Consider the following 23,615-nt stretch of genomic DNA (forward strand, 5'->3'; position numbering starts at 1 on the left):
TTAATTTGACACATTTCTGGCTCAATTTCCCACTACAACAGTTGCCACAGAATGCCCATTCCACATTTCTAAGGTCCTAGACAATGGAACTCCCTGCCTCTTGACGTCAGGTGGACAACTTTGTTGTCTTCTTTTTTGGTGCCTACTAAAAACATTGCAGTTTAGACAATCCTATCCAGATACTTAGAAAATTAGTGCAGATTTTACTCCGTTTTCATATTTCCGCTCTTTGAATGTTTTAAAGTATTGGTGTAATTCCCCTCCCCTTTTGATTTTCTTTGATTTTCAGGTTTATACATTTCAATAATTTCATAGTCATTTTAACGTTTCAAAACTTGACTTCCTTCCCCCTCTTTCTGCGGTCCCTTAAATTAATTTTTTAATACCTTCTGCATATCCAAATTCATTTAATTTCCTCATTTAATTATCCAATTTAAATATATACTTATGAAAATGCAGGTTATTAAATCAATCCTGTCCATGTTTTCATCTGCTTACAATTTATCTGTAAACATTCCATGAACGATTTCCATTCTTTTATGAAAAGTTTATCTTGATTTCTTATTCTTCCGGTAAGTTTTGTGCATTTCTGCATATTCCATAAGTTTTTGTATATGTTCTTCTTTCGCTGGGTCTTCCGCTTCTTTCCAGTTTGAGGCGACTGACGTTCTTCCCGCTGTAATCGAATACATGAATAAGTTTCCATACAGTTTAGGTCATGGGTAGGCAAACTGAGGCCCAGGGGCCGGATCCAGCCCAATCGCCTTCTAAATCCAGCACACGGACGGTCCGGGAATCAGCGTGTTTTCACATGAGTAGAATGTGCCCTTTTATTTAAAATGCATCTCTGGGTTATTTGTGGGGCATAGGAATTCGTTCATCCCCCCAAAAAAATAGTCCTGCCCCCCCACAAGGTCTGAGGGACAGTCTGAGGACCGGCCCCCTGCTGAAAAAGTTTGCTGACCCCTAGCTTAGATGCTGGCAGAATAGCAAGAACAGAAAAACAATTGTGCAACATTACAGTACTTCTTCTTTTTAAATTGGCTTCAAATGCATCTAATATAGGAATAAAGGATTTTATCCTAAACTTATTTGTGCATCTAAGGCCCTCGGCTTCAGCCTACTTAGCCTATATATCAGGGGTGGCCAACTCCCAAGAGACTCTGATCTACTCACAGAGTTAAAAACTGGGAGTGATCTACCCACTTTTGGGGGGTTCAGGTCAAAGCTGTTGAGTTTTTTAAGGAAGGGAAGCCCTGTTTTGGGGGGGTTAGGTCAAACTTGTTGAGCTTCTTTTAGGAGGGAGGGAGGCCCATTTTTGTTTAGGGCTTCAGGTCATAGTTCAGCTTTTTTTTAGGGAGGAGGAAAATTTTGGGTGAGCTTTTTAGGGGTGCCAGTGATCTAGCAGTGATCTACCACAGACATCCAGTGATCTACTGGTAGATCTCAATCTACCTGTTGGACGTGCCTGCTATACATAAATATGGCACTGGAGAGGGGGGGTGCGAGATGGAGGAGGGCCGCCAGCTCAGAAGTGAGGGCACCAGCCGCTGCTGAACCCCAGCTCTCCTTTGCAGGCGAATGGACCTCGTGGTTCAACGTGGACCACCCGGGTGGTGAAGGCGATTTTGAGACCCTCGAAGCCATCCGCTTCTATTACCCGGATCGCGTCTGCGCCTTGCCCTCCGCCATCCAAGCACGGACCACCGAATGGGAGCTGCCGGAGGACGTGCGAGAGGTCGTTCACTACAGCCCCCAGGAAGGCTTCCGGTGCCACAACCAGGAGCAGCCCGGGGGCAAGACGTGCTCCAACTACCACGTCCGGTTCCTCTGCCCCCCAGGTGAGAGCACTAAGGTGGCCGGCTCCGGGCCCTTGCAGGCAGGACCGCTCATCTGTCAATCACAGTGACATCCTCTTGAGACCAGACCAGGTCTTGTTCTCCCTCCTGCCACTGAGCCCTGGAGACAGAGGTTAATTGGGAGAGGGAGGAGGGGAGGGCAGACACCATCCCCTCCAAGGTTTCTCCCGTCAAAATAGGGACGTCCTGTTCCAGCCCCTCCAACATTTCCCCAGTGAAAAGGGGGACTTCCTATTCCATTCCCTCCAACGTTTCTCCCGTGAAAATAGGGATGTCCTATTCCATCCGTGAAAATAGGGACGTCCTATTCCATCCCCTCCAACATTTCTCCCATGGAAATAGGGACGTCCCAAGGAAAAGTGGAGTCAAAATTCCGGGATCACATCAGAAACTGGGACAGCTTCTGTAAATTCTGGAAAACAGGGGCACTTGGAGGGTTTGAGACATCGCCAGAGAATGCATGCCATGATTTGCAGCTGGATCCCACAGGGCTGACGCTTGCAGACTCCGTGCTCAGTTTCATAATAAATAAAAAATAAATATTAAACACACTCTTTCCTACCTGGGGATTCAAACCCTCCAACCTGAGACTTCAGGAAGGCTTTTTTTGCCTGGGGAGAGTTCCGACAGCCGGATAGAGAGACCTGGGCTGTATTAAGAATTCCCAACTCAATATTTTTTAAAAAAGCAATTGCATTTTAAAGATGTTTTTCCCCACACTAAATATCCTTTCCGCCTTCTTCTCTCCCCTCCTGGCCTCACATCGCTTCGAAAGATCCCACGGACTGGTTGGGGTGGTCGTCGTGGTCTTCCTGGACCTCCTGTTCACGGACGGCCTGCGGCACGAACGGCGTCCAGACCAGGCACCGGAGCTGCCTCAACAGCCCTGCTCCGGCCCTGGGGAGGCTGACCAAGTGCCCGGGGAAATCCGTGGAGCGTCGGGCGTGCAGCAACGAACCTTGCCGAGGTAACGAGTGCGAATCCTAGAGTTGGGTACCGTTGGATGGGGCTGCGTATGTTGCGGGGTTGTCACGCACCAGTTGGACGCAAGGGGGATGGTGGCTGGGGGGCCGCCAAGGGAAGAGGGCTCAGAGCCCAGGGATGGGTTTTGGGACGGCCATGAGTGATCAGAGGGAGAAGGCTGGGAGGAGAAGGTGTCAGAAGATGGAGAGGTAAACAGGGCCTAGTGAGCAGGGAGAGTCTGTGGCAGAGAACAGTAGAGAATCGGAGGCTGAAGCAGGAGAGGAGGGACACTTCGGCTAGTGGCAAGCCACGGCTGTCTCCCCCTTCTGCTGCAACCAGCTGCCCTCCTCTCTGGTCTCCCAGAAGCAGAAGAGGTATGAAGAAGGTGGGGCAAAGACATGCAAGGCGAAGGAGTCTCAGATTGCTTGGGAAAGAACTGGGAGAGGAGGAGACATAGGGAGATGTAGGAAGGCAGGGATTCTCACAGCTGCCTCACTGGGTGTCGGGGACCGTGCTGAGGAGGGCTGCACTGAGGAGAAATGGTGGGAGCCTTCCCCCTCCCTCTGATCCAGACCCAGAATCTTCCCAGGAGCAGGAGGACAGTATAGATTTGGAGCAGTGCTTTGCAGAAGGGCATAGTTCTAAAGGCAGAAGCTGGGAAATACTGGATGGGGAACAGCTAGCAGAAGAAACACTGGGAGGGAGACGGTTAACAGATTTGCTGTCTCTGGAAAGCATCCCTCCGCTCTCCTCCGAGGTTGAGAAGAGCTGAGAAAGTGGCAGAACAGAAAGCACGGAAGGGGAAGCTTCTTTCAGTGGGGCCACCCTGCTGTATAAGCTAGGGGGTCTTTCCCCCCCCCACCTGCCTGCTCCCCTGGTCTCCCAGAACCAGGAGAGGCATGAAATGGGCAGAGGAGAGGTTGGCTTCTGGCAGGCGCAGTCTCTGATTGCATGGGAAAAACCCTGGAAAAGAGGGGACTTAAGACGGCTGTGGGGAGGCTGGGATTTTCAGTCTTGGCAACTGATATATGGGGCAAGACCTACAGGGGACGAGCTCCTGTGCTCATTAGGCCTGACAGCCCACCAGGTCTGTGTGGATCGTGAAAATAGGGATGTCCTATTCCATCCCCTTCAACGTTTCTCCCGTGAAAATAGGGACGTCCTATTCCATCCCCTCCAACATTTATCCCATGAAAATAGGGACGTCCTATTCCATCCTCTCCAACATTTCTCCTGTAAAAAGAGGGACGTCCTATTCCATCCTCTCCAACATTTCTCCTGTAACAAGAGGGACGTCCTATTCCGTCCCCTCCAACATTTCTCCCATGAAAATAGGGACGCCCTATTCCATCCTCTCCAACGTTTCTCCCATGAAAATAGGGACGTCCTATTCCATCCCCTCCAACATTTCTCCTGTAAAAAGAGGGACGTCCTATTCCATCCTCTCCAACATTTCTCCTGTAAAAAGAGGGACGTCCTATTCCATCCCCTCCAACATTTCTCCCATGAAAATAGGGACGTCCTATTCCATCCTCTCCAACATTTCTCCTGTAAAAAGAGGGACGTCCTATTCCATCCCCTCCAACATTTCTCCCATGAAAATAGGGATGTCCTATTCCATCCCCTCCAACATTTCTCCGGTGAAAATAGGGACGTCCTATTCCATCCTCTCCAACATTATTTCTCCTGTAAAAAGAGGGACGTCCTATTCCATCCTCTCCAACATTATTTCTCCTGTAAAAAGAGGGACGTCCTATTCCATCCCCTCCAACATTTATCCCATGAAAATAGGGATATCCTAAGAAAAAGTGGGACATTTTGGGTTCAAATCAGAAACTGGGACGGCTTATGTCAATCCAGGATTGCCCCTGGGAAACAGGGTGGTTTCCACCACCTCCTTTTGGAATTTGCAAAAGTCCAAGGAACAGGCAAGGCAATTGTTTGGGTAATGGAGACATGGGTTCCCCACCCACCCCTCTTCCCAATGGGGTCAGCCCATCACTGAGGAAAAATTTCAGGAACGCTGTAGTTGGTCTCCATAGGGGCCTCTAAAGGCCTGTTGTTGTTTTTTATAGACAGAGTTATTTTTTTAATGGACCTTACTCCCGCCAACGCGAGATGCCGGCCAAGTACTTTCTCCGTTGTGCTTTGAACATTCTTGCTGAGGCAGGAGAGTCATCCGATCTCCTTTTTCTCCTTGTTTTGCCTGGAAAAAAAAGGAGGGCAGCCTCGAGAAACGCTCTCTCTCTGTGTGTGTGTGTGTTTCTCGCCAAGGGCTGGCAAGACCTCTGCAATTCTTGCCTCTCAAGCTCTTCCAAAACGGCAGCCGAATGTTTCCCCCGAGGTTTCACGATGGAAATAGCAGGGGCGCGAGACGGGACCATGCCTCCCAAGCCATGTGCCGTGGCGGGAGAGCAGGAATTTAAAAAGGGGTAAAGCTGGAAGGGGGTACATTATACTCCTCACACACACAACAACAACAACAACAACCCTGTGGGGTAGCTCAGGCCAGTGCCGGAATTATGTATAAGCTAAGCAAGCTATAGCTTAGGGTCCCATTCTCTTGGAGGGCCCCAAAAAAATTTAAAGGAGAAAAAACACTGGATGCCCATCTCCAAAATATAAGATAGAAATCAAATAAAATAAAACCTCCATACAGCAACCATGTTTTGTGTTGTGTAGGCTCCTGTGATGTAAGTCATGGGCCCCGCCTGCTATGGTAGCCTGCTCCCTAAAATATCCCTGGTTTGCTACTTTCTGAAGCTCAACATCAAAAAAACTAAGATCATGGCCACTGGTCCCATCACCTCCTGGCAAATAGAAGGGGAAGAAATGGAGGCAGTGAGAGATTTTACTTTCTTGGGCTCCTTGATCACTGCAGATGGTGACAGCAGTCACGAAATTAAATGACGCCTGCTTCTTGGGAGAAAAGCAATGACAAACCTAGACAGCATCTTAAAAAGCAGAGACATCACCTTGCCGACAAAGGTCCGTATAGTTAAAGCTATGGTTTTCCCAGTAGTGATGTATGGAAGTGAGAGCTGGACCATGAAGAAGGCTGATCGCCGAAGAATTGATGCTTTTGAATTATGGTGCTGGAGGAGACTCTTGAGAGTCCCATGGACTGCAAGAAGATCAAACCTATCCATTCTGAAGGAAATCAGCCCTGAGTGCTCACTGGAAGGACAGATCCTGAAGCTGAGGCTCCAGTACTTTGGCCACCTCATGAGAAGAGAAGACTCCCTGGAAAAGACCCTGATGTTGGGAAAGATTGAGGGCACTAGGAGAAGGGGACGACAGAGGACAAGATGTTTGGACAGTGTTCTCGAAGCTACGAACATGAGTTTGACCAAACTGCGGGAGGCAGTGCAAGACAGGAGTGCCTGGCGTGCTATGGTCCATGGGGTCACGAAGAGTCGGACACGACTAAATGACTCAACAACAACAATATATAGGGTGCCCACATTCTGCATGGACTGGTTGTATGGCTACATGGGCAAATGGCTTTAGATACCTATTAGGTCCATAAATTACCATATATTCAACACACACAAAACAGTGACAATTTGTTGTTGACAAAGGACAGCTGGACCTATAAAGGGCCCCATTACCTTCAGGAGCTTAGGGCCTCATCAAACCTAAATCCAGCTCTGGGTTAGGCTGGGAAACGGTGACTGCCCCCCCCAAGTCATCCCCCCCAATCCATTTCGTGGCTTGAGTTTGGGATTTGAACCCTGTTCTTCCAGGTCCTAGCCCGACGCTGAAACCACTACATCACGCTGCCTCTCACTGCATGCAATTGGCAGATTCAATCCCATAACCTCCAACACAATCATTTTGCCGTTGGATGTTGTCAACGCAGCCGCTGTTTCGTCTGTTATATCCGCTATCGCGTCATTGCTTTGTTATTAGGAAATTGCTTTGCAGTGTTCGGTTTTCAAAGGCAGTCCTTATTTCCATAATTCCTTTTTTTCAAATTTATAGCACATCCATGCCAAATTAAAACTAATTCAATACAATCCCCCCCCCATAAAACCTGGCTTCCCACTCAACGTTGTTGTTCTTGTCGTTTAGTCGTGTCCGACTCTTTGTGACTCAATATATTTCCATAATTTTCCCTTACAGAAGCTGCTTATTTTAAATTTTTATCTTGAATTATCACACCATCACCCCGTTTGTAGCAAATTCCTCATCGCTCAGCTGTCCTTTTACCAACTCCTGCATACAGCTAAAACAAAATTATAATATATCAAATACAGCAAGTGGCATTATGGCAATCTAAATCTTTCGTTCTTCTTTCTAAGTTTCATGTAACTACATTTTCTTAATAAAAATAAAAAAAATCCTTCCAATAGCACCTTAGAGACCAACTAAGTTTGTCACATTTTCTTAGTTTCCCCCCTCTGTCTGCCAGCAGTCATTCCCACCAAAAACTCCCAAACCAAAGCATTCCTGTTTCCTTTGCCGAAAGTCATTTTGAGACTGCTTTTTGTGTGTAGGAAATTGGCACACATCATACCCCCCCCCCGTCATCAAATCACAGCATCCATTCATGTCAATGGGTCTCCTCTGAGTAGGACGGACGGCAGCTGCAAATTCCGAGCCAGCAACTCCCAAGGAGGTGTATACCAGATTGAGGCCGAGCACCTGGCCAATCAGACGTGTGAAATCCCCTTTAGTGCGCCTCTTTTTTGTGTGGAATCGGGTTCTAATCCTGCGGCTTCCGCCCCCACAGAGCCACATTGGAGCAGCTGGGGGGCCTGGAGCCCCTGCTCAAAGACCTGTGGCGGCGGAGGGAAGAGGGTCCGTCGGCGGAGCTGCCCCAAGTCCAAGCTGATCCGCTGCCCTGGGCGTCCCTCGGAGGTGCAGAAATGCTCGCTGTCACCCTGTCCAGGTACCAAACCTCTCCAGTGGCCTCTCTCTTTGCTCCTCTGGCAAAGTTTCTCTGCACCTGGTCAGGTATCCCCATCCTTAGCATCTGCCCTTATCCTCTCCCTGTGCTTTCCCCTCCCTCCCTCCCTCCCTCCCTCCCTCCCATCCACCCATCATGCCCCCCTCCATTTCTTCTACCATAATTTATCTACCTACCTAATTACATTACATACACCATCACTTCCTTCTGATCTTTGATTATTGGCCTCCTTCCATCCACCATCACTTACTTTCTTCTGCCATCATTTGCCTCCTTCCATCCATTACTTATTTACTTGCTTTTGCCATCACTTACCTCCTTCCATTAATTATTTTTACTTCCTTCCTTCCTTCTGCCATCACTTGCCTCCTTCCATTACTTTCCTTCCTTCCTTCCTTCCTTCCTTCCTTCCTTCCTTCCTTCCTTCCTTCCTTCCTTCCTTCCTTCTGCCATCACTTGCCTCCTTCCATTACTTTTTCCCCCTTCCTTCCTTCCTTCCTTCCTTCCTTCCTTCCTTCCTTCCTTCCTTCCTTCTGCCATCACTTGCCTCCTTCCATCCATCACTTATTTACTTACTTTTGCCATCACATTGTTGTTGTTTAGTCATTTGTTGTTGTTGTTTAGTCGTTTAGTCGTGTCCGACTCTTCGTGACCCCATGGACCATAGCACGCCAGGCACTCCTGTCTTCCACTGCCTCCCGCAGTTTGGTCAGACTCACGTTCATGCCATCAATTACCTCCTTCCATTACTTATTCTCTCTCTCTCTCTCTCTCTTTCTTTCTTTCTTTCTTTCTTTCTTTCTTTCTTTCTTTCTTTCTTTCTTTCTTTCTTTCTTTTCTTGTCTCCATCCACCCACCCACCCACCCACCCACCATCACTTACTTACTTCCCTCTGAGATCACTTCCCTCTGAGACCACTTCCCTCCACCATCACTCACTCACTCACTCACTCACTCACTCACTCACTCACTTATTTCAATCACCCCTCACTTCCTTTAATTTACCGTCCCTCCCTCTCCCTCTCCCTCTCCCCCTTCCTTCCATCCTTCCTTTTACCTCTGCTCACGAGTGCACACTCGCATCAGTAAATATCGCAGTGCAGTTCTCTATCCAAGCAACATGCACCAAAATGCAGGTCCTGGAGGGAAAGGTGCAGGAAAAATGCATATATTCATAGAAACAGTGCACAGAATATATAATAAGTAAAGCTGCATGCAAAAGATGTGCATTATCAGGACACTGACAGATTTTCATGTGTACTTTTCTTTTTTAAAAAAATGTAAGCAGATATGGAAATGTGAAATTAAGATGGAAAAATGGAGAATGGGAAGATTTGCCTCTCCATCAGTCAGGCCCCTCACATGTACCCTTTGCTCCCTGAAAGGGGAATTCTTTAGTTGGGATTCCCGCCTTGCAGGGGGGTGGACTAGACCATGGGTAGCTAAACTAAGGCCCGGGGGCCGGATCCAGCCCAATTGCCTCCTCAATCCGGCCACGCGAATCAGAATGTTTTTACATGAGTAGAATGTGTGCTTTCATTTAAAATGCATCTCTGGGTTATTTGTGGGGCCTAGGAATTCATTCGTCCCACCCCCAAAGATATAGTCCAGCCACCACCCCCCCCAAAAGGTCTGAGGGACAGTGGACCGGCCCCTTGCTGGAAAAGTTTGCTGACTCCTGGACCAGATGACCGCTGGGGGGTCTCTCCCAACTCTACAATTCTGTGGCTCTCTGTTTCCAGCTTGCCAACTCAGCTGCGATATGGGCGTCCCCAGCAAGGACTGTAGCAGCTGCACCTGCCCCAACCACACCGTCCTGGGCACCGTACAAAGCGCGAATGGAGTGGCTCTCGCCAACGCCCAGATCTTTCTCCAGGACCGGCCCCTGACTCTGCTGGCCAGGAGCAACCAGCATGGCCAATTCACCGTCCGAGGCATCTGCGCCGGGAGCAAGGCCAACATCAGCGCGAAGCTCGAGCGGTTTGCCCAAGGGAGCGCCCCGGTGATCGCCAACGGCTCTCGGACATCATTGGTGGACCTAGTGCTCCATCGACCAGGTAACAGGGGGGACTCCGATTCTTTAGCCACGGTTGCTGCATTGGGATTAATATTTTATTATTATTATTTATACTCTGCCCACTTGGCTGGATTTCCCCAGCCACTCTGGGCGGCTCCCAACAGAATATTAAAAACACGATAAAACATCAAACATTAAACACTTCAAACATCTTCTTTATCTCGTCATATATCATTTCCCAAAATACCCCTTGCTTTCGTACAAGCCCACCCCATATGAAACAAAATGAGGGTTCCATCTACTCGTTTGCACTTCCAACAATTATTAGGAACTTTCCTACACATTTTAGGCAATTTGTTAGGTACCATCCATGCATAATTTTCTTAGAAAATTTCATTTACAGTCAATTTCATATCGTCTTTTACCAAACCACATTAACCTTCCTTGCTGAAATCTGCAACTCTAAGCCAAGCCTGTTTTGATCTGATGCATCTAAAAGGAAGTTGTGAAACTTATCAAGTGCCAAAATTTGTTGTTGTTGTTGTTGTTGTTGTTGTTGTTGTAGTCGTTTAGTCGTGTCCGCCTCTTCATGACCCCATGGACCAGAGCACGCCAGGCACTCCTGTCTTCCACTGCCTCCCGCAGTTTGGTCAAACTCATGTTGGTAGCTTCGAGAACACTGTCCAACCATCTTGTCCTCTGTCGTCCCCTTCTCCTTGTGCCCTCAATCTTTCCCAACATCAGGGTCTTTTCCAGTGAGTCTTCTCTTCTCACGAGGTGGCCAAAGTATTGGAGCCTCAGCTTCAGAAGCTAAAGCTGAAGCCAAAATTTAGGCTCCTATATTTTAGGTTCCCTTTGAGCTCCATCCCCAAGGCTCCCCCCCAACCCCCCACCCCACCCCAATGGACTCTGCTCATCACTAAGATTTTAAGCCTCTTCCAATCCCTGTTTAGGGATGCGGGTGGCGCTGTGGTCTAAACCACAGAGCCTAAGGCTTGCCGATCAGAAGGTCGACGGTTCGAATCCCCGCGATGGGGTGAGCTCCCGTTGCTCGGTTCCTTCTCCTGCCAACCTAGCAGTTCGAAAGCACGTCAAAGTGCAAGTAGATAAATAGGTCCCACTCCGACGGGAAGGTAAACGGCATTTCCATGTGCTGCTCTGGTTTGCCAGAAGCGGTTTAGTACTGCTGGCCACATGACCCGGAAGCTGTACGCTGGCTCCCTCGGCCAATAACACAAGATGAGCGCCGCAACCCCAGAGTCGTCTGCTACTGGACCTAACAGTCAGGGGTCCCTTTACCTTTAATCCCTGTTTTATCACAAGTTGTTCTGGATGGGTAGGAAGGTGAGAGCCTTTTTAAAAACACAGTTAATTAATTTATTCATTTTTCCTGATTTTATACTACTTCTCTCCACCACCACCCCTCCCCCCCATCCATTCTTGGCAGAAAAACCTTACATGGTGTCGCATCCGGAAGAGAAAGTGAGGACAGTTGGACAAAATGTACGGTTTTGCTGCAGAGCGCAGGGCATTCCAGAGCCAATGAAGTATTACTGGTAAGTGACTGGGATCGGGGCCCATTGCTGGAGGAGGAGGAGGAGGGGCTCCTTTCAAGAAATCTCTCTATATATATCCAACAATTTATATGCTGCTTAGCTCCAATAGCCTCTGCGTTGCTTACAATGATACATTGCACAAAAAGAAATGAATCGAGTTAAAACGATCAAATCAAGCATCCATTAAAACTCCTAATGGAATAAAAAAAATCTCCGGTCAGAAGTTCAACAGGGAGGGGGGGGACTGTTCTGATTGGGTGGCTCTAGTAATAATAATATAATAACAATTTATTATTTATACCCCGGCCAACTGACTGGGTTTCCCCAGCCGCTCTAGGATGCCGCTGCAGAAATAGTAATGCCCAGACCACGACATGAGACCCCAAAATATTAACCAAACCGATCTTCAGCCTACCGGTGAGGTATGCCATTCAGGTTACCTCCAGAAGCCGGAAGAATGCCCCACAGCGGGATTGTTGAAACTTTCCCTCCACCCCATTTTCACCCTTATTACGTCTGTCTTCATTGCATCTGTCTTCGTCACATCTGTCTTCACTCATCGGGGAGCATCAAAGAGCTTCCAAGCTCACAAGTGCCGACAGCCAGCCAGAAGGGAAGGAGCTTACTGTTGGTTTGCAGCCCTGATCGCTCAGTCGGCCTCTGACCTCCCTCCTCCCCATTTCCTCTCTTCTTCCAGGTACCACAACGGGACACTCCTGGACCGCAAGGTGCACAGATACGACAGCAGCTTAGTGCTGAGGGACCTGCGGCCAAATCAGGCTGGCTCGTACCACTGCAAAGCCAGCAATGACCTGGGCTCCGTCAAGTCCTCCGTGGCCCAGTTGGCTGTGATAGGTGAGCTCGGATTCCTGCTCCGAGGCAAAACTGGGGCTGGCTGAGGTTCAGCTTAGATACAGGCAGGGAGAGGCAGGACATGGTTGAGAAGCACCCTGGCCAATGGGCAGGCTCAAGGTGTGCTTTAGGAGCGAAGAGGTCCAACGTTGCTCCAGCAAGGAGGAAACTGAGGCTCAGTTGTATGTCGCCGCTCTTCTGCGAGAGACCCTCCCCATGCGTGTAATAGCTGGTGGTGGAGTTTTGCTCCTTCTCTGAGGAGTTCCCACCCAGTTCCGGTCCCAGGCTAGTCCTGACTTAAAAGCCAAGGGTACGTGACAACTGCAGGGATGCTGCAGAACATCAATGTAAACATACAGAGAGCTCTTTGGTCCATGTAGCAAACATTGTCTTCCCCAAGGTCCAGGTGTTTCTAGACTACAACTCCCATCATCCCTGACCCTGAACATAGGATCTTTGCTATGCAGAGTTACCTTCTCAGGAGGAGAGGATGCCCCGGGGACTTCTCTTCAGCGGATATTTTTTCAATGACCTCCTCCTCCCTCTTCTCCTCTCCTCCTCCTCCTCCTCCTCCTCCTCCTCCTCCTCCTCCTCCTCCTCCTCCTCCTCCTCCTCCTCCTCCTCCTCCTTCTTCTTCTTCTTCTTCTTCTTCTTCTTCTTCTTCTTCTTCTTCTTCTTCCTCGAATCATAGAGTTGGAAGAGACCACCAGGGCCATCCAGTCCAACCCCCTGCCAAGCAGGAAACACCATCAAAGCATTCTTGACATATGCCTGTCAAGCCTCTGCTTAAAGACCTTCTTCTTCTTCTTCTTCCTCTATTGGCTACTCAGTCCTCTGCTGAGTAGAGCTGGGCAATATATCAATACATCATCCAAAACTGGTTTCAGGTCCACATTGGCTTCGTAATTTTTGACCTGGAAATATATTGCGAATAATGATGTATGTGTGTTGTTGTGTTGTTTAGTCGTTTAGTCGTGTCCGACTCTTCGTGACCCCATGGACCATAGCACGCCAGGCACTCCTGTCTTCCACTGCCTCCCGCAGTTTGGTCAGTTTGTATGTGTATGCTATGCAAAATTAACTTGGGGAAAACCGCAAAGCCAGCCAATGCCTCTCCATAGCTACATTCTTATTTCAGACATCAGTATATCGCAATGTTTAGCTGGTGATAAATCACGAAATAGAAAACTAGCTCCATCCTTATTTCCGACACTGTGATATATCAGTATATCGCGATGTTTAGCTGGTGAGAAATCACGAAGTTGAAAACCAGCTTCATCCTTATTTCAGATATTGTGATACAGTCATGCCTTGGCTCCCGAACGCCGCAAACCCGGAAGTGAGTGCTCCGGTTTGTGAATGTTATTTGGAACCCGAACGTCCAACGGGGCTTCGGCATCTTCCGATTGGCTGCAGTCAATCGGAAGCCGCGCTTTGGTTTCCGAACATTTTGGAAGTCGAACGGACTTTCGGAACGGATTCCGTTCGATTTCCGAGGTACCACTGTATATCGGTATATCACGATGTTTAGCTGGTGCTATATCACAAGGTTGAAAACCAGGTATCGCCAGCCCTGGTCTTGAGCCACAGCACAGCTCTACCAACTGCTCTACCACATCTCTTGTTTTGGTCTTCTCTCGTTTCAGACCCAGACGTCCCAGCCTGCGTAGCCGAGCCGGAAGAATACCTCATCAAACTCCCCGACGAATGTCTCCAAGAGGAGACAGGCTCCCACTTCTACAACGTCGGCCAGTGCCCCAATGCCCGCTGTGCCAGCAGCCTTGCCGACGGCCTACAGTGCCGTGACACCACGAAGCACTGCTGTGGGACACGCCGCATGGAAGTGCGGGAGATTCGTTGCATCGGGTATGTCCTCCCCATCAAGGTGGTTGCGGAGTGCGGCTGCAGCTCTTGCACCCAGCCCAAGGTGCTGGTCCGCGGGAAGGCTTCGGCGGCGGATAATGGGGAACCTCTGCGCTTTGGCGAGATCTACCTGGGCGCCGAGAAGATCGGCTTCACCGGTTACAAGGGCGCCTTCACCATTGAGGTTCCACCGGACACACAGAGGCTGGTGGTGAAGTTTGTGGACCGGACACAGAAATTTGTCGAGGCTGTGAAGGTCTTCCCGTTTGACCAGCGCGGTGGGGCTGTCTACCAGGACGTCAAGATGATAAGGAGGAAGGAGCCTGTTGACTTGGAAGCCTCAGAAACCAACGTCATCCAGCTCGGAGAAGTGGCTGGGGAGGACCCCGTCGGGGAGATCGTCATCCCCTCGCAATCTTTCTTCAGGCCCGATGGTCAACCCTACAACGGGACCGTACGGGCCAGCGTCACGTTCGTTGATCCACGGGACTTTGCCACGGTGAACGCCGCCTCCAGCGACTTGAATTTCGTCAATGCCGAAGGCGATCTCTTCCCCCTCCGGACTTATGGCATGTTTTCCCTGGACTTCTGGGAAGAGGGCAGCAACCAGGGATTAGAGGCCAGGAGCGTGGAGGTAAAGATGGACGCCGAGCTCATTAAGATGCCAGGGCACGTTCAGAAAATGAAGCTCTGGTCCCTCAACCCCGTGACAGGCCTGTGGGAAGAGGAGGCGCCCTTCAAACTGGCCACGGCACAGCGCCATAAGCGCGAGGAGAGGGCCTTCCTGATTGGCAACCTAGAGATTCGCGAAAGGCGGCTGTTCAACCTGGACGTGCCGGAGAACCGTCGCTGCTTCGTCAAAGTCCGGACCTACATCAATGAAAAGTTAAACCCCAACGAGCAGCTGGAGGGAGTAGTGGTCACCCTGGTCAACCTCGAGCCCAGGCCTGGCTTTCCGTCCAACCCTCAGGCCTGGGGCCGCTTTGACAGCGTGGTGACAGGTCACAATGGTGCGTGCCTTCCTGCCTTCTGCGACAGCCAGCAGGCTGATGCCTACACGGCTTACGTCACTGCGACAATGGGTGGGGAGGAGCTGGAGGCCGTGGCATCCAGCCCGAAGCTCGACCCTCGCGCCGTGGGCGTTTCTCAGCCGTACCTCAACAAGCTGGGCTACCGGCGATCCGACCACGAGGACCCAGCCCTCAAGAAGACAGCCTTCAAGATCAATCTCGCCAAGCCCAACCAGAACAACATTGACGAGACCAACGGCCCCATCTACCCGTACCGGAGCCTGAGGGATTGCGACCGGGCGCCCGTCACAGCCAACCACTTCCGGTTCTACCGGGTGGAAGTGGACAAGTATGAGTACAATGTGGTGCCATTCAAAGAGAGCGACCTGACGTCGTGGACCGGGGACTACCTCTCGTGGTGGCCCAACCCTCAAGAGTTCCGGGCTTGCTACATCAAGGTGAAGATCAACGGGCCTCAACAATACATGGTCCGGTCTCGAAACATGGGGGGCAGTCACCCCAGGACTCGGGGGCAACTTTACGGCCTGCGGGACTCTCAGAGTGTCCGGGACCCCGAGATGTATAACACATCGGCGGCTTGCCTCGAGTTCAAGTGCAGTGGAATGCTGTTCGACCAAGGACTTGTTGACAGGACTTTGGTGTCCATCATCCCGCAGGGGAGCTGCCGTCGTACGGCAGTCAACAGCTACCTGAGGGAATACCTCGGCCGCCACCCGCCCATCATGGAGAACAACGACACCTCAGCCTTTGCCATGCTGGCTCCCGTGGACCCGCTGGGGCACAACTATGGCATCTACACTGTGACCGATCAGAACCCGCGCCTGGCCAAGGAGATTGCCATCGGCCGCTGCTTTGACGGCACCTCGGATGGGTTCTCACGGGAGATGAAATCTGACCGGGGTACGGCGGTCACCTTCTACTGCCAGGAGCGGCCGGTGGGGCGCAAGAGCTTCTTCCAGCGCCTGCTCGAAGCCCCCACCCAGACGCTGACGGAGATCCGGCGTGAGATGGGGGGCAACGAACAGCTGCGGGGAGCTTCTCAGGTGGTGGCGTACCCGGCAGGGTTGCGGACCGTGTTTGCGGCGCAGGCCCGTCAGACCCCCAGCCGCAGGAGGAGGGTGGGTGCTTCGCAGACCGGACAGTGAACAAGGAAGAGAACTGATGGGTCGTCTTCACATGGTACTGGCATGTTCCTGATCTCTCACACTGAGTGAGGAGGTGTGTCGCCGAGGAAAGCTTTGTCCCGCCTCCCTCCAGAGCGATGCCTCGAAACCAAGAAAGATAAACACAATCTCCTGGCCTCACGTCTGCCGATACTCCCCAGTATTGATTCCTTAACCCATGCCCTGCCTGTGGTCTTCCCCAAGGGTGTAGTGGTAAATTGTGAAGGGCAGGGGCTAATCCTGATAGCCCCCCCCCTATCCCTGGTCCCAAAGAGAATGCCACACCCCAAGGAGTCTCTAATTGCACACATGAGGATAGCCACGCCCACAAGGAAAGCCACACCTATGGCGAGAAAGCCACACCTCCAAGGCAGCAGGATCAATCATTATTCACACACCACAAAGGGCAACAGTGTATATACACGGTTGATTAAGATTGGCATAATTGCCACCCAATTCGTTGATTCCTCAGACTAATCCACCCCAGGCCTAATGGTGTTGACGTCTGGCTGCCACGGTTCAGCTTTAGCCAGCTGAATGCAAGCCATATTGCAAAGAATCACCCCTATGTAAACCGCTAACGTGAAGCGGGAACCCCGTCAAAGGAAAGGGGAGACGTACCCAGCCTCTCCTCGATTGCTTTCCTCCTCCTCCGACTTCCCTCGATGTTAATGTGTTGGAAACAAACTTGAAAGCCTTGTCGTCGCCTCACTCGCTTGCAGTGGGAGGGCGAGGTTGCACTCATGTCGTGCTTTGGGGACATCTGACTTGGCCACTGGTGAGAGCAAGATGCCGGACAAGATGGGTTTGATCTCGAGATGTTCTTATGCTGACCAGTAATTTAAAACTCTGAAACCCCTGGGGGATACCTATATCGTCTTGCGGCCACCCCCCCCAACCTGTTTGTTTGACACAGAATTGTAGAATTGTATTGCTGGGAGGGGGACCCCTGAGGGCGCCTTCTAGTCCAAACCCACTACAATTCAGGAATGGAAGTTGAGGCCAGCTTCTTCATGAGGACTAGATAATTGCTTGGAGTTGAATAAAGGAATCGAACCCTAAGCAAGCCTCTCACACATCCTCACACCCCCAGAATTCATTCTGAAAAACCTGGATGTTATATAGACAGATACATATGTATACGATCATATAAATATCTAATAAGTCAATGAATAGAAAAAGAAGAGGGGGGGGTCCTGTTTCTGTGGTGCCAGAGGACATGCTTCTCTTCAAATGCCGATTCCCTGATTCCCCCCCCCCCCGGGAACTGGGATTCCAGCAATATTTGGAATTATGTATCCCTGGCCTTAGAAGAGACATTCGTGAAAATGAAGGTCTCTTCTAGATACAGGGGTACCTCGGTTCTTGGACGTAGACGGACGTTTCGGAACCCGGGCGCCGAAAATCTGGAAGTAAATGCTTCCGTTTTCGAACGTGCCTCGGAAGTCGAATCATTTTCTCAACTGATTTTGCAGATCGCCCTTTGTGCCTCGGGTTTTCGGAATTCGAACGGTGTTCCAGAACAGATGACGTTTGAGAATCGAGGTACCACTGTATAGGCATTCCTCTTTTCCTGTAGCCTGGTCAGAGGTGAGGCACCTCCAGCCTCTGGGCCAAATTCGCCCCAGCACAAGCCCCCGTTTGACTGCCTTCCCTCACTCCTGACGCCATCTGAGAGCTCTCTTGAGCGCCACACACCCAAGGGCAAAATGCACAGGGTTAGGCAGTCATTCACAAACTGCACCACCTGTGCATCGTTGGATATCCTTTTTTTTTAAAAAAAATAACTTTTATTGGAGTATATAAAAAAAGAATACAGAGCTTATTACCAAATATATCCCCCCCCAAACAACAACAACATTAATCTAAATATTTTATCGAAAGAAGAAGAGAGGAGAGAAAGAGTAAGGAAGAGAAAAGGGATTAAGCTAAAGAGTAAATATGTTTTAATTTAAGGTTATCTGTAATGTCTGAAGATCATGGGGGGATATGATACAGCTTTCAGAGAACCATCGGCACATCTAAAAGGGTAGTCAGGTTTGGGGGGAAATACTAAATCTGTTTTAATTAGTAGTGAGTACTGTAGTTTGTAAGAATATGGAAATCAGTAAAAAAAAAAGATTTGGCAGAAGGAAGGAAGGAAGGAAGGAGGGAGGGAGGGAGGGAGGGAGGAAGGGAGGAAGGAAGGAAGGAAGGAAGGAAGGAAGGAAGGAAGGAAGGAAGGAAGGAAGGAAAAGAAAAGGCAAAACTTACCAGAAGAATAAGAAATCAAGATAACAACCTTTTATAAAAGAATGGAAACTGTTTATTGAATATTTACAGATAAATTGTAAACAGATAAGAACATTGGCTGGATTATTGTAACAACCTGCAGTTGTTACAAGTATATGTTTCAAGTAGATGAATAAATGAGCAAATTTAGTTAATTTGGATAGGCAGGAGATATTAAAAATAAATTTAAGGAACTGCAGAAAGAGGGGGAAGGAAGTCGAGTTTCGAAAGGTTAAAACGAACGAAAAGTTAGTGAAATGTATAAACCTGAAAAGCATAAATAATTTTTTTTAAAAAAAGAAAGAAAAGGGGGGAAAGTAAGGAAGAAAAAGAAAAGGATAGAGAAAAAAAGTATAAACCTGAAAAGCATAAATAAAATTTAAAAAAAGAAAAAAGGAAGGAAGAAAAAGAAACGGATAGAGAAAAAGAGAAAAGCATAGAAAGAGAAAAAACGAAAAAGAAAGGCTAGACATTGTTGGCTATCCTAATATCACCAGGTGCCTGGCAGGTGGTTCGGCCTGCAAAGGTGGGTGTCAGATAAGGATCCGGCCCACCATGTCGAAAAACACCCCCCACCCCAGTTACCTGCAGTAGGGAGCGGCGCTTCTTAGAGATGGGTGGACCTGCGGCCCTCCATTTAATGCTGGCCTCCAGCTCCCATCGGCCCTGACCATTGGCCCTGCTGGCTGCCAGGAGTTGGGGGGGTCCGCTGACACCCGGGGGCACCAGCTCCCCCAGCCCAGCATCTCAGCTGACCCCCGGCGGACGGCGCTCATTTGCGATGCCACCACCCCCTTCCAAACTTGAGAGAGATGGCATCATTGAGGGTTGCGAGACATGGAAGGATGGGAGACGTGGGGGGGGGGATCGGGGCTGTTGGCCCAATATCTGCCAGGTTCTCCTCTCGGGTTCTTATGAGAAGCCGTTCCCATTACGACTAGCGTTCCCCCCCCCCCCCCAAGATGTCCCTCTTTTGCCGTGGTTCACATAAACAGCAACTTTATAAATATATATGTAAAGGAGATGTGTTATTTATTGCCAAAATATAGGACTGTGTTTTCACCAGTGTTGTGGTCTTGTGTCTGATTTCACTTCCACACACCCCACAAGGGCCGGATTTAGGTTTGATGAGGCCCTCAGCTCCTGAAGGTAATAGGGCCTTTTATAGGTCCAGCTGTCCTTTGTCAACAACAAATTTCCGCTGTTTTTTGTGTTGGATATATGTTTCCTGCTTGGCAGGGTTTTGGACTGGATGGCCCTTGTGGTCTCTTCCAACTCTATGATTCTATATGGTAACTTATGGACCTAATAGGTATATAAAGCCATTTAGGGACGCAGGTGGCACTGTGGTCTAAACCACTGAGCCTCTTGGGCTTGCCAATTGGAAGGTCGGCGGTTCGAAACCCCGCGACGGGGTGAGCTCCCGTTGCTCTGTCCCAGCTCCTGCCAACCTAGCAGTTCGAAAGCACACCAGTGCTAGTAGATAAAAAGGTACCGCTGCAGCGGGAAGGTAAACGGCGTTTCAATGGGCTCTGGTTTCCATCACGGTGCCCTGTTGCACCAGAAGCTGTTTAGTCCTGCTGGCCACACAACCCGGAAAGCTGTCTGTGGACAAACGCCGTCTCCCTTGGCCTGAAAGCGAGATGAGCGCCGCAACCCCATAGTCGCCTTTGACTGGACTGAACTGTCCAGGGGTACTTTACTTTACTTACTAAAGTAATTTGCCCATGTTGCCATGCAACCAGTCCATGCAGAACGTAGGCACCCTATATATAGAAAGGAGCAAACCAGGGATATTTTAGGGAGCAGGCTAGCAGGCGGGGCCCATGACTTACATCACAGGAACCTACACAACACAAAACACTGTTGCTGGGTGTAGGTTTTATTTTATTTGTTTTTTATCTTATACAGTAGTACCTCGCAAGATGAATGCCTCGCGCAACGAAAAACTCGCAAGGCGAAAGCGGTTTGTGGTGTTTTCCGCGCTTCGCAAGAAGTTTTCTATGGCCGCGCTTCGCAAAACGAAGTTTTCCGGCGGTTTTGTGGGGTCTTTTGCCGCTGCAAATTGCGCTTCGCAAGACGAAAATCTCGCTAGACGAAGCGACTCGCGGAACAAATTACTTTCATCTTGCGAGGCACCGCTGTATTTTGGAAATCTACATCCAGTTGTTTTTTCCCTTTAATTTTTTTTTGGGCCCCCCAAGAGAGTGGGGCTCTAAGCTATAGCTTGTTTAGCTTATACGCAAATCTGGCACTGCACCCAACCCCAAAGTAGGGGGCTGCACCGATGGGATGGATTTGGGGTCGGAGGAATGCCTTCGCAGATCCGCAGTGAATCTTGTTTACTTCAGCTAGGCCAGGCTCTCCAGATGTTGTTAGACTACAACTCCCATCATCCCTAGCTACCAGGGCCGGTGGTTCAGGGCTGATGGGAGTTGTAGTCTGAAAACAGCTGGAGACCCAAGTTTGGGGAAGCCTGGGTTGGGTGAAGGAAGAGAAAGAGGAGGTCAAGGTAGCGATGGGAGGGAAATTTGGTTTGGTTCTCAAAAGCGAGCCTACCGATCGTTTGGCTCTTGAAACAGAACATGGGCCGAAACACATCTGAAATTTGCACACCTCCAAATATTGCGATCGATCCTGTTCTCCATCTAAGTAACATGTTAAAAAATAAAAATAAGAAACAGATCTGAGAGGAAAGGGTGCATAAATTTGCACGGCTGAGTGAAAACAACAATCAAAATGCATCCTTTGGGGGAGAAATCGTTTTTTGCAAAACCGTGTGTGTGTGTCTGTGTGTGTGTGTCTGTGTCTGTCTGTCTGTCTGTCTGTCTGTGTGTGTGTGTGTGTGTGTGTGTGTGTTAGGCATAATTGCCAAATATGCATATTCGCACTTTAAATGCTGGATTTTCGTTAAAGCAAAACCAATTCACAAACCGGCATGGCGATTTGGAGAACTTGAATTCAAGACTGGGGGGGGGAGTGGAATCGATGGATTTAGCTGCCCCTGGTCTCGGGTGTAAGGAGAAAAAGGTCTTTTAAGGGGACGGGGGATCTATGGGGCTTGGGGTGGGGCGGCAGAGTTGCAGAAGGGATAAATAGAAAATAAGAGATCTGTGGGTCTCTGAGAAGCGGTTCCAGGTACGCAAAGAAGCCAGGGAGGCAGTGCTTTGAGGAGATATTGCAGAAAGGAAAGGGCAAGAAGGGAGATTGAGGGATCATTGAAGGGAGCCAGAGATCTAGGAAGCTCTTGGGGAGAGCTGTGGGAATAAGGAGCAAGAAAGGGAAAATAAGGAGTCATGTCGTGTTTAAGAAGGATTTCGACAAACCATAAGGTGTGCAGAGGAGGGAGACCAAGATGATCAAGGGGTCTGGAAACCAAGCCTGATGAGGAACAGTTGAAGGAGCTGGGGATGTTTAGCCTGGGAAAGAGGAGGCTGAGAGGAGATAGGAGAGCCATCTTCAAATATCTGAAGGGCTGTCACAGGGAAGTGGGAACAAGCTTGTCTTTCTCCTGCTCCATAGGGTAGGACTCGAACCCATGTGGCTTCAGGTTGCAAGAAAGGAGATTCTGACTAAACACCCGGAATGACTTTCTAGAGCTTTCGACAGAGGAAGGGACTCCCTTTCAACTCGACAAATGGTGCTGCAGATCTAGAAAGCTCTTGGAGGGGGTTGCAGGAATAAGGATCCAGAAGGGAGAACGGGTTGGAGCGGGGAGATTTCCGGCGACCCACGTTGGCAGCAGCCGGAAGCGACTCCCTAAACGCAGCTTAAAACAGCGGCAGCTAACCTGGCACCCTCTGGAGATTGCGGAACTACAACTCCTGTCATCCCTTGGGCTTGGCCATGCGGGCTGCCAGGGGATCGGAGTATGACAACGGCCGGCGGAGGGCACCGGGTTGACGACCCCTGAGAAGGTGCGCTTCCTTATACAACCCAGGGAAGGTAAGGGGTAAAGGGACTGCTGACCATTAGGTCCAGTCGCAGACGACTCTGGGGTTGTGGCGCTCATCTCGCATTATTGGCCGAGGGAGCCGGTGTACAGCTTCTAGGTCATGTGGCCAGCATGCCTAAGCCGCTTCTGGCGAACCAGAGCAGCGCACGGAAACGCCGTTTACCTTCCCGCCAGAGTGGTACCTATTTATCTACTTGCACTTTGATGTGCTTTCGAACTGCTAGGTTGGCAGGAGCTGGGACCGGACAACAGGAGCTCACCCCATCGCAGGGATTCGAACCGCCAACCTTTTGATCGGCAAGCCCTAGGCTCTGTGGTTTAACCCACAGCGCCACCCGCGTCCCTCAACCCGGGGAAAGCATCTTCCGAATGACAGCAAGGGGATTGAAGAGCTCCTGCTTTGGCGACCCCTCGTAGCCGAGGAAGATTGTCTTCCATAAACACAGTTTTAACAATGAGTTCGTAAGTGACTGTGGAGGCCAATTCTGAATCCACACGTCCTTCCACAGTGGGGACATAGGTTTCTGGGCGGGAGTTGATCCTGGTGAGGGTTTGCCAAGCATGCCTTCCTCTTAGCACGCTTCTCCCTTGTGTCCTGCGTTCGAGTGTCTTCAAAGCCCATGACACCCTTGGTCAAGGCTGTTCTCCAACTGGAGCTCTCGCAGGCCAGTGTTTCCCAGTTTTAGCATTTTCCCCATGGCTCAGGGGGCTGGGAGAGAAAGATAATTTAAACAGCTCCCGCCTGCATCCAGATGTTTCAGGTATGTGTGTTGGCCGAAGGCTCCCTTTCTCTCCTACGCCGGGTCTTTATGGTCGGAGATTTGTGTTCTCAGCAAAAATGAGACATCAAAGTATACGAGTGGCAAGGCCTTGCCAAAGGGAAGGGGTGGAAATTATTGATGTCTGTCTGTCTCCCGGCCAGAGGACCACAACCCTCCTGAGCTTTGCGAGACGCAACAGAGCGGACAGTCACTCGTGCCAAGCGTTGAAACATTATATATGATGGGTGAAGGGATGGAGCCTTTTTTTGCAAAGCGCAGCACGTCTCTGGCAAGCCAGGATCCACTCCCAAACAGTCTTGGAACGCACGACGGCAACATCAAACACTCCAGGAGAAGCAGACCTGGTTTTTGAAAACGTCCAGTTGGCGAGATTGCCGGAGAGGGAATCGGA

The 23,615-nt window shown here is 49.9% G+C and overlaps 1 protein-coding gene across 2 annotated transcripts in view; it reads left to right on the top strand.

Moving 5' to 3' along the window:
• CILP2 (cartilage intermediate layer protein 2) overlaps positions 1–18,356 on the top strand; it is a 31,763-nt gene extending 13,407 nt beyond the window's left edge. The window contains exons 3-9 of one of the 2 annotated variants that reach the window (XM_035120657.3): positions 1,578–1,841; positions 2,635–2,826; positions 7,558–7,716; positions 9,477–9,791; positions 11,199–11,307; positions 12,005–12,162; positions 13,806–18,356. In XM_035120657.3, the coding sequence (XP_034976548.3) occupies positions 1,578–1,841; positions 2,635–2,826; positions 7,558–7,716; positions 9,477–9,791; positions 11,199–11,307; positions 12,005–12,162; positions 13,806–16,198 (3,590 nt within the window). In that variant the 3' untranslated portion in view covers positions 16,199–18,356. The remainder of the gene's footprint in view (positions 1–1,577; positions 1,842–2,634; positions 2,827–7,557; positions 7,717–9,476; positions 9,792–11,198; positions 11,308–12,004; positions 12,163–13,805) is intronic. The other variant, XM_035120658.3, reaches the window with a different exon arrangement.
• The last annotated feature ends 5,259 nt before the right edge of the window (positions 18,357–23,615 follow it).

This window comes from Zootoca vivipara, chromosome 6 (assembly GCF_965207765.1).
Source record: "Zootoca vivipara chromosome 6, rZooViv2.hap1.1, whole genome shotgun sequence".
NCBI lineage: Eukaryota > Metazoa > Chordata > Lepidosauria > Squamata > Lacertidae > Zootoca > Zootoca vivipara.